The 18,011-nt window shown below is 42.6% G+C and overlaps 2 protein-coding genes across 3 annotated transcripts in view; one reads left to right on the forward strand and one right to left on the reverse strand.

Moving 5' to 3' along the window:
• The window catches only part of UBE2D1 (ubiquitin conjugating enzyme E2 D1), a 31,119-nt gene extending 28,645 nt beyond the window's left edge, over positions 1-2,474 (reverse strand). Inside the window, exon 1 of the mRNA XM_056494550.1 lies at positions 2,096-2,474. The gene's annotated coding sequence lies outside the window, so the exon portion shown is untranslated. The remainder of the gene's footprint in view (positions 1-2,095) is intronic.
• Positions 2,475-3,883: 1,409 nt separating this feature from the next.
• Positions 3,884-15,839, forward strand: CISD1 (CDGSH iron sulfur domain 1). 2 transcript variants are annotated; one of them, XM_056494553.1, is made up of 3 exons: positions 3,884-3,988; positions 9,576-9,781; positions 13,906-15,839. In XM_056494553.1, the coding sequence occupies exons 1-3, from the start codon at positions 3,958-3,960 to the stop codon at positions 13,993-13,995; spliced, it is 327 nt and encodes a 108-aa protein (XP_056350528.1). In that variant the 5' UTR covers positions 3,884-3,957; the 3' UTR covers positions 13,996-15,839. The 2 variants fall into 2 exon arrangements, with proteins under 2 accessions (XP_056350528.1, XP_056350527.1); XM_056494552.1 differs by having other exon boundaries at positions 3,977-4,167.
• The last annotated feature ends 2,172 nt before the right edge of the window (positions 15,840-18,011 follow it).

Raw genomic sequence — 18,011 nt, forward strand, 5'->3', positions numbered from 1 at the left:
CTCCTCTATAGGTTCCATCTGATTTCATAACTGGCAGGATAGGAGTGTTATAGGGAAACATACATGGCTCCAAAAGACCTGCCTTCAACAGGGACTCAGCAACAGGCTGCAATCCGTTCCTTCCCTCCCTTAAAAGAGTGTGTTGCTTTTTACGCACCACTTGTCCTGGTTCCCTCAGTCACTTGGAGAGGCTCTATATACAGTTTTCCATATTTCCCTGGGAGTCCTCACTCTTCTGGGTTCAATTTAGTATAAACTTTATTAGATAATTTACACAGTGTCACAACAGTGCTGACCTCCCAACACACTACCCAGCTCAGTCATCAAATCCTTCCTAGTGTCAGGAAAATTCATTCACCATGTCAGAAGTTTATGTCAGGAAAATTCATTTACCATGTCAGAGGTTTATGTCAAAGAGGAGACAAAGGAGTCCTATAATTTTATTCGAATAAAGGGAGAGCCTATGGGCATTTCCCAACAACTCTCAAGTTAATGGGGGATGCAGCCTTCTTTTTATTCTAAGCTCCTTGCTGCATCACCCTCTTCCTTTTCCCCACTGGCTGAGGTACTCGGAAGGTACAGACTTCCCGAATCACCTGCTTTATGCCCCACTTTAATATGCACCCCCTCCCTTTTATTATATAAAAGAAAGAAAAAAAACTATTCATAATTCTATGAAGTCTTTGGGTTTTTTTTCTCTAGGTTCAGGAATTTAACACAGGCTTGGCTGAGCATCAGTCTCTGTTGGTTAGTAACATTTTCAATAACTAATAGTTTCTTTGGTCACTTCCCTATTTGTAAGTCTCTAGTCCTGTTTGCAAGCAGATTCACACAGTCTGTTTGTAAAGATACGTTCATCTTATTCCTTTCACTAGCAAACCACAGACATAACTAGGAACAAACAGAAACTTATGCATTTGAAACTCATCTCCCATATTCACCAATAGTGGTTGAAAAAAAATGCACATACTCATCTTTCCCACTTACTCCCTGAATAATCAAAAGAACATTTGGACCACTGTCTCCCCTTTGGCATAAAATTCAAAGCAGACTGAGGGCACCCGTGTCTTCCAGGAAACACACTTATCAGTTCAGACCCACCCTGCATGTTATCAGGAGCGACCCAAACAAAATCCCCTCTTCTATCAGGCCAGGCTTTGGTGACAGATTGTGTTTACACCGTACACCAAAGTCGGTCCCTGTCCTGCCGCATTGTCCAGATGCACCCCAGCAGCAGACGTGTCCAGGCCCCGGGGCCGCTCTCCCAGCACCACAAGCTCTGTAAAACACCAGGTCCAGGCGCAGCTCGGCGGGCAGCCATAGCCAGCAGTGTAACAAGGACAGGAAGACTGACAAGACGCCCCGCCGCTTCATGGGGGCTGGGGCCACTGCAGTCCCTGCCAGCGGTGTGATGGCATCAGGCACCGCCCGGCACTGAGACCACGGCTACTCCATAGCCTCAGCTCGGTCCCGCACCTCTCCCACGAGTCCCGAGTCCGTGCCGCCAGTTCTGCACTTTCATACCTGGTGTCAACACTCACCCATACAGAAAGCCTCTTAAGTCCTGAATAGTAAGTGGACAAACCCAGATCCTCCACCCTGGCTTCAATAATGACCCGAGGAAGGGTGGGGTGGATGTAGGAACAATACTTCCCTGTTTTCCTTATCTGGAAAGACGGGAATACAAAGGACCTGCAGCCGGCCTTGTATTAGGTTGCAGGATTTGCAGATAAGGCGGCAAACATGCCGATCCTCACTGTTCCTCTTTTCTTTCCTTATCACATAGTCTCTCATTATTATTTGCCTTCAACATATTCCTCTACACTCCCCTTTAACTAGTCCTTTCCCAAACCAACACTATCCGTCCCCTGTTGCCGAGACGGCTTCTCGACTTTCCTTACTGTTCCCTCTGGGCGTCCATGTCTTTAACTGCCTCTAGGAAAATGTGCAAACCATCTCAACAATACCTCAAGGCTCAAGGAGCCTTCAGAAGTATTTCGGAATCTCATAGTTGAGACCCTTTCTTGACTTTCTTTTACTGTCCTCTCTGGGCTTTCTGCCATGTTCTGTTCCCTGAAGATCCCACTGAACTCACCGGTGAGATTTTCAGTGGTCCTTTCCTGTGGACTCTTCATAGACTTTCTCGGTCCGTCACTCGTCACTCACAGACAGTCTCGGGAACCAAATCAATTGCCTGATGCCGGCCAGTGTTGAAGGGAGCTGATCACTGAAACTAAGTGACGTGCACCTCCAGCTCCCCTTGCAGTGTGCCGTTCCCAGACGGCGGAAAGATCCGAACAAGTCCCCATCTTGTGAGGAAAAACGACTCCATGAAAAGCCAGTGTCCGTAAAGGAGGCAGAGGAGTCCTGCGACTTTATTCGAATAAAGGAAGTCCACTGGGGCACACGCCCGCAGCGTTTTCTCTCTCAAGGCTTTGGAGGGCGCAGCCTCCTTTTATTCTCAGCTCTCGGCTGCATGTTGCTCTCTGCCTTTCCCCATCGGCTGAGGTACTACCTCAGCAATCTTGCCGAACCGCCTACGACATACTCCCCCCTTGTATACTGTGTTGGGTTATGTGGCCAGAACTGTGTATTCCATCACAATCTGTTGAAGCCGGGTGGGCTAGTGATTCCTCGTCTCTGTGTCACATACTATCTGCTAATAATGGGCCATCTTTAAGACTAGATGGGGCAATCATCTTTATCTTTTTCACAACCCATCCTCCCATCAGGAAAATATCATCTGCTAATGGGCCATTAAGTCCCACTGTATGGCTGATAAAATTACATTATCCCATTGGGAGATGCTCTAGCCAGGGGGAAGAGCCAAGCCTATCCTAGAAAAGCAAATTGCCGTCTTTCCACTGGATTCTAGAGGAAAACCGGACCTTCTCCACATCATCCCTGGACCTTCAGAGGAAAACTGCACCTTCTACAGGGCCACTATTTTAGCTGAACCACGTCTGCCACTGCAGGAGGACTGTAACCACCATTTAATCAGACTACTACCAACACCCTGACAGGGTGTCAGGTTGTATTCTGACTCATGTCAGGGTTGGGATTGCTCTTTGTAATACTGCATTTATATTTCAATTTTTTTAGTAAAGAACTGTTATTCCTAATTTACATATCTTTGCCTGAGAGCCCCTTAATTTCAAAATTATAATAATAATTTGGAGGAAGGGGGTTTACATTCTCCATTTCAAAGAGAAACTTCTGCCTTTATTGGCAGGCACCTGTCCTTCAAACCAGGACATATATGTAATTTTCCCCCAAAGCTCAGAAAGTCAGGCGTGTACTGACCCATTTGTCTGTTTCAGGAGTCAAACTATCTGGGTTCTGTAACAAACCTGCGGCTTGAAGTTGGTAGAGACATTAAGATGTATTTCAAAGATACTAACACCCATACCCTCACTCATATTTGTAAAGTCACATCTTTCCTATCAAGTCCAGCCATAAACGAGGTGCCAGAGTCCTTAATCAGGTGCAGAATTTCGGTAATACTTTTTTTAAAAGTAAAGAATAGTAATTCTCACATCAATACCCCAGTTTATGAGGTTCGAGGTGGCTGTCACTCGGAGGATATCGCTTTTCGGCTTCCTCTTTCCACAACTACACAGGAGAGGGCTCATAAAGTGATCTGTCTGTCCTAAGCGTTTTGCAGAGCTGTTGGGGTCTGATAGCACCCCAAGAAGAGAACGGCGGGGCCGCGCCGAGCCAGTGTCTGTACAGCGGTGCTCAACAACCATACTACAGCTGCAGAGGCCTCCTTGAGAGCCCAGTGCCGGGTATCAGGTCAGTGACGGCCCTCCTCCTTCCTCCTCTCTACAGTACCGTCTCGCATATCCCATTACTTCCAGCTCTCCCCTAGCTTCTTGCCGGGAGGCCTTTAAGGGGCGGCCCCGCGGCCATCTTGGGCAGTGGCGCGTGCGCGGTGCGGAGTTGGGAGCGGGAGTGATGGGGTCGGGAACGAACTGCGCCGTGAGGGGTATGAGTGCGGGGGAGTTTGGGTTGTGAGCTGATCGTAGGGGCGGGGCAGAATTGGGGGCACGGGACCGCGCGCGGGCAGGACGGGGGTCGCTCCTTGTGCGGCGGCTCCGCCTGGCGCCCCGCTGGACCCCTGGGACAAGATGGCGGGCTCCCACTCCACCGTCCACGCGGGATGCGGTGGGTCTGGAAGCGGCCAGTGGGATCCGCTCATCATTAAAACCCCTACTGCGGTCAGCGAGGGGGGAACGCGGTGTGGTGGCTCGGCCTGAGGGGTCCCCTTTCCCCCGTCCCACCCCACTGCGGTGTGAGGGCCCGGTGCTGCCGAGCTCCGCGCCAGGCTCTTGCGGGTGCTTCGGCCCTCGCGGCGGGCTCGGCCGCCCGCCGGCTTTTGCCTGTAGTGTGGACAGCCCATTTCGGACACCGCTGGTTTATTTTTGTCTTTCCACCTGTTTGAGTGAAAATTTCGTGTAAACCTGTAAATTTCAGAGGTTTTGTCTGGCTTTCAATGCCCGATACTGTACAGTGGATGTAATGGTGACATTTGCGTTGTGTAATGATTAACTTGAATCATGCCTAGTGTGCTTTGTATGCTGTTGCACAACCAGACAGGATGAAAGAGTTGGGCCGGGTGGAGGATAGAATAGAGAGGTGAATTACCTAATTTTCTATAAAAAATGAGCTTCACGTGCAGGACTGGTTTCCACTTGCAAAGTTGCTCATGGTTTATGCCCTTAATTTAGCGAGCAGATGGTTTGGGGTTTTTTTCGAGGGGTGGGGGAGGGTGGAGGCCGCTGGTACATAGTATAGTGGTAAAGATATTAGTCTAGAATGGGCTACAGTGATGGAAGGCTATGCTAATTTAAATAACCAAAGCCCTCAGGATGACTTGGTAATAACTTGCAGGTTTTGTTTCCAATGGCAGCTTGCTGTCATTTATAATATTGCAAGAATTAGACCAGTTCCTAGACACTAGGAATTAAGCAGAAAAACTCAGTGGAGATGGGAGAAGAATATGATCTTAAACAAACTGAAAATATCCTCTTTGTCTAAGGAAAGCACAGGAGCATCTGATAGGACCAGGCTGGAGGGTGCTCTTTTTAGGAGACAGCATTAGGTTTTTGTGATTTCTGAAGAGATTAAACTTGATCAGTGCCTTGTGATTGGCAGGTTACAGTTCTTCCTCCAGCTGGCATGTGTCTCAGGCTGATGAATTTAAAAAATAATTTATTCTCTGCTGAAAACTAGACACCAGAAACTTACCATATTTTTGTGAGATTAATTCATGGTAGCAGTGGGGGAGTTAATTGCTTCTGTGCATGTGTGCCCTTTGGAAGGCAGTGAGTAACACACCTAATGCTTTTTGTCTGAGAGTTGTGGTTGTTTGCAGGTGTGACTAATTACAGATCTGATCATGGTGACTTGTCTTTTTACTGCTTATTGGTGAAATCTAACAATCTTTCCCCCAGGTGGCCTCTTTACCATATGTCTTCACTTAAATTAAACCTGCCAGTCATAATCTCATTTTTTGTGGATGCTGTGGAGTGGTAAAAGTAATTTTGTTGGATGGACTGCTTGGTTTTTACTGTTAGGCGTTTTGTGGATCCAGTTATCCTGGATGACTCTTCAGAAAGTGAATAGCATGTGTTTCTCCAGCATTCCTTTTGTTGTGGATAGTGACACTACTGGACTGTCTTGAATAATCTTGTACACTAATAGTCTCTTCATTGGCAACAAAATGAGGAGAAAAAAATGCTTGAAAGTTACAAGGACTTCTGAAGACATAAAAAACAGTTTTTCATGTCTGGCGTTATTCCTCTGTGACTTCTGAATAACATAAATTTTAAAATTTAAACATTTTCTAAGCAGCAGAGGTAACTTGAATATTGCCTCTTAGGCTGGATTTTGACTAATTTTGTCAGGGTGTAGTTCTTTCCCATAATATTGATAGTTGCTAGAATGTAAATTTATCTGGGTTCTTAACAAGAATGGAGAGGCAAGACCACTTCACTGGGCACTTCTCAATTGCAGATGGTAAATGTGTGTTTTGCTGTGGATAAAGTCTCTAGGAGCTCTCTAGCAAATCCAAAAAAACCCTCTGTAGTGTAGATCTGGAAACATCCAGAGCAATGTTCAAGTTGTTTAGAGAAAGAAGAGAGGAGAAACTTTGATCTAAATCTTTCATTAGGATATGTCGAAAGAGTACAGAAGAGAATAAATCCCTATCAGTGTCTCATTGCCATTCTTATCTTCGATTTTTTTTTTTTTGTTTACTTCTGTGCTCTGCCTTCTCTCCTTGGACTTTATTCTTTAATTTTGTTTCCTTCTTTCCATCTCTCTTGCCATCTCTTCTCTCCTGTGTGTGTTAATTTTTCTGAGGTTTTAGCCAAACCTATTTCCATTGCTTAGTGCTTATAACAGAAAACCAGTTTTTTCTGCCATGTTACACAGGCCAGTTTTGTCTTATCTTGTAACACTGTAGTTTGGTATTATATCAGGATTGGAAGTTCTTTCATTGTAACTTTGAAGTTGCTCCTGCTGCTTTTTATTTTAAGAAGAAATAAAACCCCCTTGACACTCCACATCAGTGTCACTCTCTTAACAGGTGCGTCATGCATGACCTTAAGAGTTTGGCAGCAAACTGTTGAATTGGCACTAGAGGTCTTTTGAAACAGTTCAGAGTATTTAAAATTAGAAGTGTTCTTCCAGGTGCATTTTTTGTTAACTTAGATTAAATGGGTGTTCCAGCTTTTCCAGATCTGTGTGTGAAACAAGACAAAAACCTAATGCCTCTGAAATCCTGTAGGGTGATTTAACAGGGAGTCTATTGAATAAATTCAAATATTTCTTCTAAATTTTAATTATATTCATTAAGGCAATTATAGAATTTAAAGAATAAGACTGCTTTAAATGTTTGGATTAATGCATTATTGGTTGATACAATTTTCCATCCTGAAAGGGGAAAAGCGAAGTTGCTCCAGGAAGGTGGTAAAAAAAGGTAATACAGAAAAGACATTCCTCTATTATAAGAAAAAATACCTAAAGCTTTTGATATATATACAGCTTATCTGTGTGTGTGAAGGATGACTCTGGCTCTTGGGAGAAGAGGTAGAGGATCACTGCAAGATGAGATGATGATTTAATTAATGATCTCTGCTTGCTGAGCTGGATCTGATGTGCACAGTTATGGGGGATGGCTCAAGAGATGTCAGACGTGTCTGAATTGGCTGCAGATGTGCAAAACAGCACTTCTGAATGTGCTGCTGAATTTTAGTGCAGACTTTTCTTGCTTGTAGAAAGTCACAGGAATATTATCAATTTTTTTTCCTCTTCTTGTTTGCTAAGTTGTCTTGGACTTTTGGATAGGTACAAATGAAGATCAGCTTCCTTGAAGTGCAGTACCTTAAAGGGTGCTTCAGTTACAGGAGCCAACTGTGGTCTTCATTAAAGTCACTCTTTCTCCTTAGATTTCATAAGGGAATGGATATGATCCCCCTGTCCCCTTATCACTTAAAATGTGGGTGAAGATTTGGACCATTGGCAGTGCATTGGTAGCAGCTTGGGTAATCCTTGCAATTGCTGCTTCCCCAAAAGCCATGCAATGAGCAGTTGCTTCGTTTTGCTTTTGCTGTTGTAGCTGCATTTGACATTTCATCAGGGGTCACTTCAAAGTTGTCAGACCCAGAAGGTCTCTGAGCTTGCTGAGCACCTCCTCCCTGCTGCAGGCCTGCTCAAGTGAGACAGGGCAGAGGTGCTGCAGTGACTTTTCTTGGGAGACCTCCTGTCTTGGATTTAAACTGTAGCTGTTCCTTTGATTAGTTTGGGCTGTTGTGCTAAATTAATGCAGATTTTCGTAGAACCCTTTTTAAAATTTAATTTCCTTCTTTATTTAAATTAATGCGTTACTCTGGGTAATAAAGGGTGAGAGAACTCACTGGATGGATATAAAACACAGTATTCAAAACATGGTCTCTGAGGCTTTTATTATTTTAAGGAGCTGGGGAGCAGAGAAGCATGCCTGCCTGTATCTTAATACCACCTTACTGTTACAGGAAGGGTTTGTCATTCATTACCAGGGGAGGTCTCAGTGTATGTTGGTCTCTTCTGTGTCATTTACTAAGAAAATGAACTCTGAAGGATTTCTGCATCTTTTACTCTTTAGTAAGACTCTAAAAGAGGGCCTGCCTTCCCTGATCTTACAGGGCTGCAGACACTGTACAGAGAGCTGTCTAACTCCACATATTGCTACAGCCAGATACAGTGGATCAGGGTGGTGCCTATGAGCTAACACAGTATTTTAGCTGAGGAAAGGGCTTGATCCAGATTTAGGAAGGTCTGTGGGACAGGGACAGAAAACCTTGATACTTTTAGTCCAAGCTCACAGTGTTAAATACAGCAAGTCAGTTGGTCATGGAAAGTAGCAAGAACTAAGGAAGGCTTTTGTTTCTTCCTAGACTTGGACGTAGTGATGTCTCTTGCTCCTCAGATACCATTTGGCTTGGCATCTTACAAATCCAGTTAAAAATAGGACAGGATAGAAATTCCCAACTGGAGACCGTTGTAATTTTATTAAGTTCTGTAAATGTGCTAAAATTTAAATTCCTGTTTATTTGTAAACAGAACTAGCAGTACATGCATATGTAGAAGTGGTGGATAAAAAGCAAAGAACAATCACTTGTTATTCTGAGAGGAAACAACTGGACCTGGTGCTGCAACTAGAATCTTTGAGCCAAAGTCCAGCATATTTTCATGAAGCAGAGAGAAAACAGTAGAGCCACAAATATATAGAAAATTTCTTGCAGGAATGGACATTGTACTAAGAAAGACTGCAAAAATTTTATTGGTAAATAAAGGGAGGAAAAGTGAGGATGAGAAGTGGTGGCAAGAGGATTTTTTAAATTAAAATTGTTTTGCAGAGGTTCAAGACTTAATTTAGTTAAAATAAATGTGTGCTATTATTCTTAAATATAATATTTTTGGATCCTTGTTCTTTCTTTTGTACCATAGTAGCGATTTAATCTAAGATGGCTTTTGTTACTGGTGGTAGTATATTTAATAATTTTCCCATTGCTAAACAACTGGTTTTAGGTTTTTTAGGTACAAGATTTTATTAAAGCTAATCAGAGCCCATACCTTTGGCGGGGAGAAACCTGTTTTTGGGTTGTTTGTGCTGACTGTTCTTTAAGAGTTTCTTGCAACTGAAACAAACAACACATTTGTTTTGCTGCTACAGGATGTACTTACACCTGGGTTAATATGCTGAACTTTGAAACAATGTACTACTGATGTTAGTATCAGAATTTGCTAAATAAAAGAGTGAAAAACAAAACAAAACCATGAAAACTGCCAGATGTAGAAAGGACTTAGGTGAATTAGAACTCTGTTCAATAGAAAAGAGCATTTTAACTAGGTGACTGTCAAAGGAAAATATTCTTCTAAACTAGAGAATTACTGCTACAGAACAAAAAGACCTGTTGAAAAGTAAGAAGGTGTTGCTGCAAGCATGAAAACTTTTACTGCCGAATAGTTTTAATAAAATGTTGTGGTCAAAACCTAACAGTCTCTTGTTTCTTCTTCTTTTATTCTAGTTGAATGGATTGCTGCAGTCTCCTTAGCTGCTGGAGCAGCTGCTGTTGGATATCTAGCTTACAAAAAATTTCTCTCTAAGGACAAATGCTTTAAAGCAATGGTGAATCCCCATATCCAGAAGGATAACCCCAAGGTAGTCCATGCCTTTGATATGGAAGATCTGGGAGACAAGGCTGTGTACTGTCGTTGTTGGAGGTCTAAGAAGGTAGGAGAAGAATGAATGGATCCAGTGTTGTTCATGTGTGTGCATCTTTCAGCAAAACTATTTTAATACTGCTTTATTTAGAGCAAACTAACCTCTTTTCACCTAAACTATTCTGCACTGACATGTTGCAATATTCTAATCTGTAGACATACGCAGGTTTGTGCTAATGCTCAGAGTAAAGTCTGCAAATTAGTGCTAATAGTGGACAAAATGTTTCTGTAGCTCCGAAGATCTCTTGAAAAGAGAGCAATTGTCTGGAGCATGACCATGAATGACAGACACCATTTTGTGTGCTACCTGTGCTGATCTCAGGAAACAGTCTGTGAGGATCTGAAACACCTCCTTTTGGAGAAAGTTGAAAGCTTAGAAAGTACCTTGCAAGTAGTACGTGGTGTATGCCAGTGCAATCACAGTGGCATACTTTAGGCTTCTATTTTTGTGCAATTAAAAGTCTGGCCTAAATATTGGTCCAGCTTGCTTGCATTTGAAGTTGGGTTGCTTCAATTGTCTTAAATTAGTGATAACCTAGCCTTTCAATAACAGTACCTCAAATTTAAATCTGATCTTGGAGATGTGTGACACCTGATGTAGCTGAGATGTAAATACTTCATCGGTAATGGTATTCTGGGATCTGTAATGACAGAAAGTGGATTGCATGATTAATCCTGTCCATTTACCACTGGTGCACGTTTAAAAGCTTTTTTAGGAGGTGCCAGTGTGTGGAGACTAAAATAATACAGATCTTCAGAGCCAGATAACTACCTTGAGATTTAGCTTGTTCTCCTCCAGGGAGGTGACTACTCAAGTTCTCAAGTCTTAGACATTGGTCTTATTAGGTCAAACTCAGCAATTTCCAGATACTTCCAGAACTTCAGGTTCTTGCCGTTGACAGAGCTGACTTCATTACCTTGCAGGTAACTCAGGAGCTTACGTATTTGTACCTGAATTCGGTTTATACGATGTAACACTGCTAAGGATTAAGCAGCATTATGATTTGATGCTGAAGTAGTCACGTGGAAGTGGCTTTCTCTTCTTTATTCTGTCTGGAGTCTGAACTGAAAAAACCCTACTTAAACCCCAGTGTTTGTGCTTTCTGCTTCCCTTTCAGTCTTCTAAACAGAAATGGAAGATAGTGGCTGATTCTACTGGTTGCATAGCAGGTCCTGCCAACTGTTTGCTATTGTTTGATATTACTCTTTTTTTTGGTGTGAAATAAAAACCTTAAGAAACATGTTTTGGCATATGTTTAAGGGGTATTGTCAGTTTAGGAACATATTACTCTACTGTGTTAGAAAGAAAGTAGATGAGGCTATAATGAGTGCATTCTCAGAATTCTGATCTGAAAAGTCTTGTGAAGGCATTTAGGAGGTCAGTGGAAATTTTGGAAGGTGTTAGTTTCCTTTTACTACTGCTTAATGATAAGTATTTTAGTCAACATGTTCCACTTCAGAGACTGTAGTTTCAAGTTTTGTTGCCTTCCTCTTGACTTGAGGGCCTGACCTTGCAGAATGGGTAGCATAGCCTTTAATAGGGTTTGCATGCTTCTCATATATTTTATTGCCAAACAATAATAAAATACATAATTCCTATATGCTTGTCATTTTTGGAAGCTGTCAGCTAGCATTATCTGACTCTTACATTTCTCAAACTATTTAAATTTGTAATTATATGGTGTCAGAATGTGGAATGTGCGAGCTTTCAGTGCAGGAAATTACAGTTACTGCAAATGCTTTAAGTACCTGCCATGTTTTAGTTAAATAGGTGCATATAAAGGCTAGGAGAAATGTCTTTTTGGGTCACTCTGTAATTCTCTTGAGATTCAGGCTCACCTGAGACATGAGGCTGTTGATAGAACTAGTACTATAATAACAAAACAGTTGGACTATACCAGAGTATTTTAGGGTAACTCTTGAAAAAAGAGCAGTTGTTTTTGTTTGTTTGTTTGTTTTTTTCCTGAAATAGTGAACTTAAAAGGCTTTTGTGCTGGCCAAAGACTTTGTGGAATGTATGTGTTTCAAAAAAACACATGTGGTATCTTGAAATAAGTTTGTCTTGGCATGTAATTATCTGTTAATAGTAAGTGGGTGGTTCTTTAAATGATCCTTTTCTATTCAGTGTTGTGCTCTGCAGGCACTTTGTAAATGTCCACTTTAGTGAAAAAACCCAATGCTCAAACTTACCAGTGTATAGGCAAGAGTTTTGTCTTTAAACTAATTAAAGTTAGAAGACTTGTTTGCTTGTCTTCATTTTTAGGTGTGATTTGAGGGAATGGGAAATTAATTTGCTGGTTTTTTTACAATGACCTGCAGCCTCTGTGTCTTCCAGAGAAATATTAGTCCCCAGGTTGTGGGTTGAGGAATACTGCTGCAGACCATCAGCAGAAATAGTGATAGAGAATCCAGGTGTGTTCAGTGGCAGGGGAACTTAGTTGAGCTGTCCAGATAACTGTACAATTCCCCTGGGGTTTGGGCTTTGGCCACTATTACTGCTAGCCTGCTTTCTTTTTAATCAGGGATGAACACATTGTGTCAGGCCAATATCCTCCTATGCAGTATCTGGTCTTCAAGGTGACCAAGTGGGTGCTCTGGGAAAGTGGTGTTTGGTTTGGTGTTTTTCCTGAGAAGCTCAAGTCCAGTGTTCCAGCCTCTGGGAGGCAATGTTTTCAGACCAGCTGACCAGTAGGATGAATGCAGAGCAGTCACCATTGGTAGCTGTTAAATATGTCTGGATACTATATGAACCTAGGAATCCCACCATTTTTGTTGCTTGAAAACTTGAAGCAAATGATGTTGCTGTAGCTGGACTTTGGGTTGCCTCCTTGGAGCTTGTGAGATGTTAATGTCTCATGGAAGCTGTGTCATTGCATCTGTGAAGACCAGTGAATTGTGGTGTTGCATGGAGAAACGGCCCAGGAACATCAGCTGTTGAAAGCTGATCAGTGTCCCAAAAACATACATTCCTGTTTGCTCAGATTTTGTCCAAGCATCTGTAACTACTTGTTCATTGAGTTGCAAGTGACTGATGGGATGAGAAAGTTTCTCCATGAATCAGCTTACATGAGCATTTTTTTGAATTCAGTGTTTCTTTATTCAGAAATATTGCATGCCATTTTTAGCTTGGGTTTTGACATTTCATTACTGTGAAAAGCCAGAAGAAACCTCCATACCTCATCTCTCTCCTTCCCTCCCAATACTACCCTGCAGATAAGGTGGCGTTACTTTTAAAGCTCTGTATATCGTTTCATTGTATTAGTTTTGTGCCCTAATTTGAAATCTTTTATTCTAAGACTGGGTGGTAGGGTATTAATGTTCTTCAAAGGCTGTGACTGAAGTAGGAACATTGAGGTCAGTGGAATGTTGAATATTGACTGTGATGCTGCTGGAAGAGAACAGTACTGTTGCAGAGGCAAAAGCTGAGTAATGCCCAACTTTGAGTCCCATTACTTCTAAGCAAACAAAATTGTAACTGAATGCAAAATACCGGTGTGTGATTTCTATGATTGTCTCCAGAGTTTCCTGTGCAGAGATGGTGTAGCCCTGAAAACGTATCCTTGAGAAGAGATGGGATCCAGCCTCACTGACTCACAGAATGTCTTTCGGCTCTTCCATGTGATAAGAGCTTCCCAGGAATAGTATTTATCTCTTCTCTGAGATCTGGGCGGTTAGAGCTGGCTAAAGGAGTCCCTGTAATTCTTGCTCTGACCAGCCTGTTCTAGAATGGGATTTTTTAATGGAACAGATATTTCTTCCAATTACTTGTAACTGATGTGGCTCTTAAAGGCAGCACTGAGGAAGTGTGGGGCAAGGTCGAGAGTAAGATACTCAAGGCAGGTTACAGCTGAAGGTCTGCTCAGACTGTAGTTTTGTCCTGGTCACCTGAGGCAGGAATACCAAAGAGAATTGAGTTTGGTGGATGCTTTTTTAGAACAAGCCTCTTATCTGCTCTGTACTAATAAGGATAAAGTTAGTGTTCAGCCAAAACTCTGAGAGACCTGAGATGCTGCATAAAAGTTGTGGCCTGTGGTTTCAGTGGATTTCATGAGGAAATGCCTAATAAACTTTCAGCCTAGGTTCTTAGTTCTAACTCTGGATGTACTTTATTGTGTTTATTCTTTCTTTTTTCAGTTCCCACTGTGTGATGGCTCTCACACAAAGCACAACGAGGAAACTGGTGACAACGTTGGGCCTCTGATCATCAAGAGGAAGGAGGCGTAGAGGGGACAGTAGAAGCTACAGAATCAATGTCTGACAAATGCTCTGTTCTCTTGTAATTGGGGGGAAAACCCCCACAAATTCTTTGTCATATGCCTGAAGACTTCCCAATGTAGTATATACATCAGATTTCTGCATGTTTATTTTCTCTGGTGCTTGTTGTCTTTCAATCACTACAATGCATAATATACTAAGTAGTCATGGTTTAAATTTTTTGTCCTGTAAAGTGTGTGTACCCTCTCACTGAGTGTAAAACTAAAATGAGGCACAGAATGTATTTCATCAGGAAATAGGTATTAAATTATTTCAAGCCAGATACTAAAGTCCTGGAGAGTTCTAAAGCTGGATAAATGTCCATGTAAAAGGCAGTGGCAGCAAAGAAATCATAGTGCCATCTTAATCTCTGATTATGCTGCATTTTCTGCAGGTATCACATTTGTCCTTTAAGACTACTGTGTTATATGGCTTCTGTAAACGAACAAATTCAAATTTGCTAGCTATGAACAGACAGCAGAAATGGCTGAAAGTAAGATGGGACTAGAGCACAACTTTACCGTTGATTTTACAGCAGCATTTAAACTTGACCGTACTTCCATTTGGTATCAAGAAAATACTATCCAAACTGTGGACCTGTATTTAGAGTAGATTAGGGAAATTATTTCTGAGAGATTTCTTAACAGATGAGTGGAATGACACAAAGTGCTCCAAGAGCGATAGGCAGGGGGTGGCAGCAGGGTTGTCTTTGCTGTTGAAGAAAGGCTTAGTTTCACTTGCAGTCTTTTAGTGAAGCCAACTTCCCAGACCACAGGATACTTCTGTGGGGTGGCTATGCTGATTAATTCTAGAAGCTAAAACTAAAACCCCACCCATTATCACCATCTGCTTCACCATTGCACTGGCTGGTTCTGGAAAACTTTTCCCACTGAGAAGGGAGGAGGCATGCCTTTCTTACTATGTGGCCTTAGGCTCTATGTGTCTTAACTCTTGCCTTCCTGGGCTGCTAATGTGGCGTAGCTGATTTTACCAAAAAACCGTGGCATGGAAGAAGAAAGGCTTTGAAAACAAAAACAAGAAGGGAGGGAAGGATGAGACAGAGAGAGAGAGAGATCTTACTCTCCTTACCCATGGCAATTGTCTTCGTGTTTGGCATGGTTGCATTAATGGCTGTCATGTTGGTTTTCTTAAATAGCTTGAATGTATTAATATGCACGTAAATACAAAGCAAAACCCAAAGAGTGGGGCAGAAGGGGGCAATTTTGTACTAAACCCAGTCCGTTAGCGTAACTGGCCTGCATAAGATTGAGCTCTGAATGTCCTGGGACAGAAACTACCTCAGGGCTAGATGAAAGGCCTTGTTAAGAAGCTGACATTTTAGCCTGGACCCTTAAGGATTCTTCAGATGATCAGGGCAGGAGAAGTTCTATTTTTTTTATTTTTTAAAGGGTGGTTGATACAACTGTTTAAAATAGATGTTTTGTGTAGTCTTTATGTGCGGCTTTCAGAGGCTGAGGTCTTGGCCAGCTGGTCTGGATTTGGGTAGAAGGCATAAAACATAAAGAAGGAGGCACAGGTAGAGAAAGATGGAATGTGGAAGTAAGGGCACTACTGTCCAAGAGACTTCTACTTGAAAGAAGTTGCCGTCAAATATGTCAGTTCATCTTTTCTGTCTGTCTTGAATGTAAAGACACTATATTTTTTACTTTGCTGAGTACTAATGCATATGGAAAGTTGTTTTAACCTTAAATTATCAAATACATTTATGCAAAGCAAAGTAACTTCTGTATTATTAGACTATGACACTGGATATTTCTGTATTTTTGTCAAATACACATTTGAGCTCATCTTAATCTCAAGGCTGTAAAGTCTGTGTTCTCATGAGTGTGCTTTTTCTTTCAGTAGTGCTGTATAATGCTGCTGTAGTCATGAACCTGTGTCTGGAGTGGATTTCCCTTCTGAGATTGCTTTTCCTGTCAATATCAAAGCCTGGCTGCTCCTGAAGGAATAGAAATTCAGTGTTAATGGTCTGAGAAATGAAGTCCTGAGGTTTCAGATGAATCTGAGTTAAACTATTTTGTGGAGTTTGCCAATAAAATATTTCTGGGTTTCTGTGTCAGGGAAGTGGGCTCTGTGAGAAATTTTTATTCCTGGGAAGCAGAGTTGCAGAAGCAGTCTTTGTTGATTTGCATCCTGGTGACTGTTTTGGAGAAGTGTTGCATTTCTGAATGTTGATTTGAGTATTCAGATCTTAATTAGAGGCACATACAATTCCTGTACTGTACCTTATTTATGCAAGCTGTTCAAATGTGTTAAGAGAATCTTGGATTTGAGGAAACAAACTTAACCAAGTAGTCTCAATGAGCATCACAGAGAACACTTCATTTTTTCTCTTAGTACCATAATAGGTCACAACATTCTAACGGGTGCAATGCTTGACAGTTCCAGTATTTTCCTAAGTCTCCTTCTTTAGTGCTTTCCTCAAATAATCTCTAGAGTATGAAGTGCATTGGTTACATTTCTACCAGTTTAAACCATAAAGAAATTATGCAGATGTGCAATTTTGATCTCAGATTGAAACTCCGAATAGAAATCCTTCAAAAATTAAAGCAGAGAAAAATCCCTGCCACAGAGTAAAACTGTTTCTGCTCCTCATTGCTATTTTCAGCATGCAAATGTTTGTTGGGAAGGTCAAGAAATTCCTGTTTCTTGAGTAACTGAGTGTGATTCATCCAAATAGTGTGAATGTCAGGTAGAGTGCTTCTACAGTCAGGATCCTTGAATGGGAGAGGCTGTAAGTTACAGGTATTGCCTGCATATTTCATTGCAGTACTCTCAGTCTGCAGGCTGCGGAGGCAGTGGAGGCCAGCAGCCAGCACTGCAGCTACACTGCTCTGCTGGATGGAAACAGAGGCCGTGTGTCATGGTGTGATGCTGGCAAAATGCCAGGCATCCAAGAAAGCTGATCACTCACCCTCTCTTGCTCTCAGCTGGGCAAAGGAGAGGGGAAAAAAACTAATGAAGGGCTATGAAGTTGAGGACTGGGAGAAAACACTCTTAAAGGCAAAACAGGTTCAAATTTAAAGGTATAAAGTAAGTTTATTATTAACAAGGATAATGAGAAGTAAAATAAGCCTTTTAAAACATCTTTTTTCCCCCCGGCCCCTTCCTCCTTCCCATCGACAGTGCAGGGAGACAGAGTGTGGGAGTTTTGGTCAGTTCCTCACCCGAGATCATCAGTTCAGTCAGGGAAAGGAGTATCTCCTCTGCTGTGCTGTGGGGTCCCTCACACGTGAGCCAGTTCTCTGTGAATTTCTCTAGCATCTCTCTAATCTCATGAGCAGCAGTCTTGCCAAAATGCTGCAACATGAGTCCCTCCCACGGGCAAACAGTCTTCCCAAAAGTGATGTGGGTCACTTGTCCATGCGGTGCAATCCTCTAAGAATAGGCTGCTCTATTTGGAAAGCAAGGGCCCTCCTTCTATCTCTGGAAGCAGGGACCCTCTCTCTCCATTTGGGTCTCCCACTAGATGACAGCTTTCTCTGGCACCCACCCGTTCCAGTGTGAGCACTTCTCCCAGAGACTGTGAGTGGATCTCTGCATCCCCCGTGGACTTCATAGGCTGCAAGGGGACAGCGTGCTTTACCATAGCCTCACCACGGTCTGCAGAGCAATCTCGGCTCTAGTGCCTGGAGCATCTCCCCCTTTTTTCACCTGACCTTGGTGCCACTATGTTGTTCTCCCTCACCTGTGCTCACTTCCTTCTCTGACTAGAAAAAAAACTGTTGCCTGTACCGTTGCCAACATGTTCCACTAATTCGAAGACTGCTTCAGGATCTCGCAGTGCTGAGAGGTTGATCTCGTCTAGGTTCCGTGCCGGAGAGTCACTCACCATGTTTTCCCTGTTGGCCGTGCGCCCTGCCGCCACCTTGCGGGCAGTGGCGAACGCCACGGCATTGGTGCTATTTAACGCCTTTCTTCAGGCAGGGCACTGGGAAGGGGAAGCCACCGTCCCTGTCCTTCTG

This window comes from Oenanthe melanoleuca, chromosome 6 (assembly GCF_029582105.1).
Source record: "Oenanthe melanoleuca isolate GR-GAL-2019-014 chromosome 6, OMel1.0, whole genome shotgun sequence".
Lineage (NCBI taxonomy): Eukaryota > Metazoa > Chordata > Aves > Passeriformes > Muscicapidae > Oenanthe > Oenanthe melanoleuca.

Coding starts and splice junctions, on each gene's coding strand:
- CISD1 (XM_056494552.1), top strand. CDS start 4,131: ATGGCGGGCTCCCACTCCACCGTCCACGCGGGATGCG. Junction 4,168..9,575: donor CACCGTCCACGCGGGATGCG/GTGGGTCTGGAA, acceptor CTTTTATTCTAG/TTGAATGGATTGCTGCAGTC. Junction 9,782..13,905: donor GTTGTTGGAGGTCTAAGAAG/GTAGGAGAAGAA, acceptor TTCTTTTTTCAG/TTCCCACTGTGTGATGGCTC.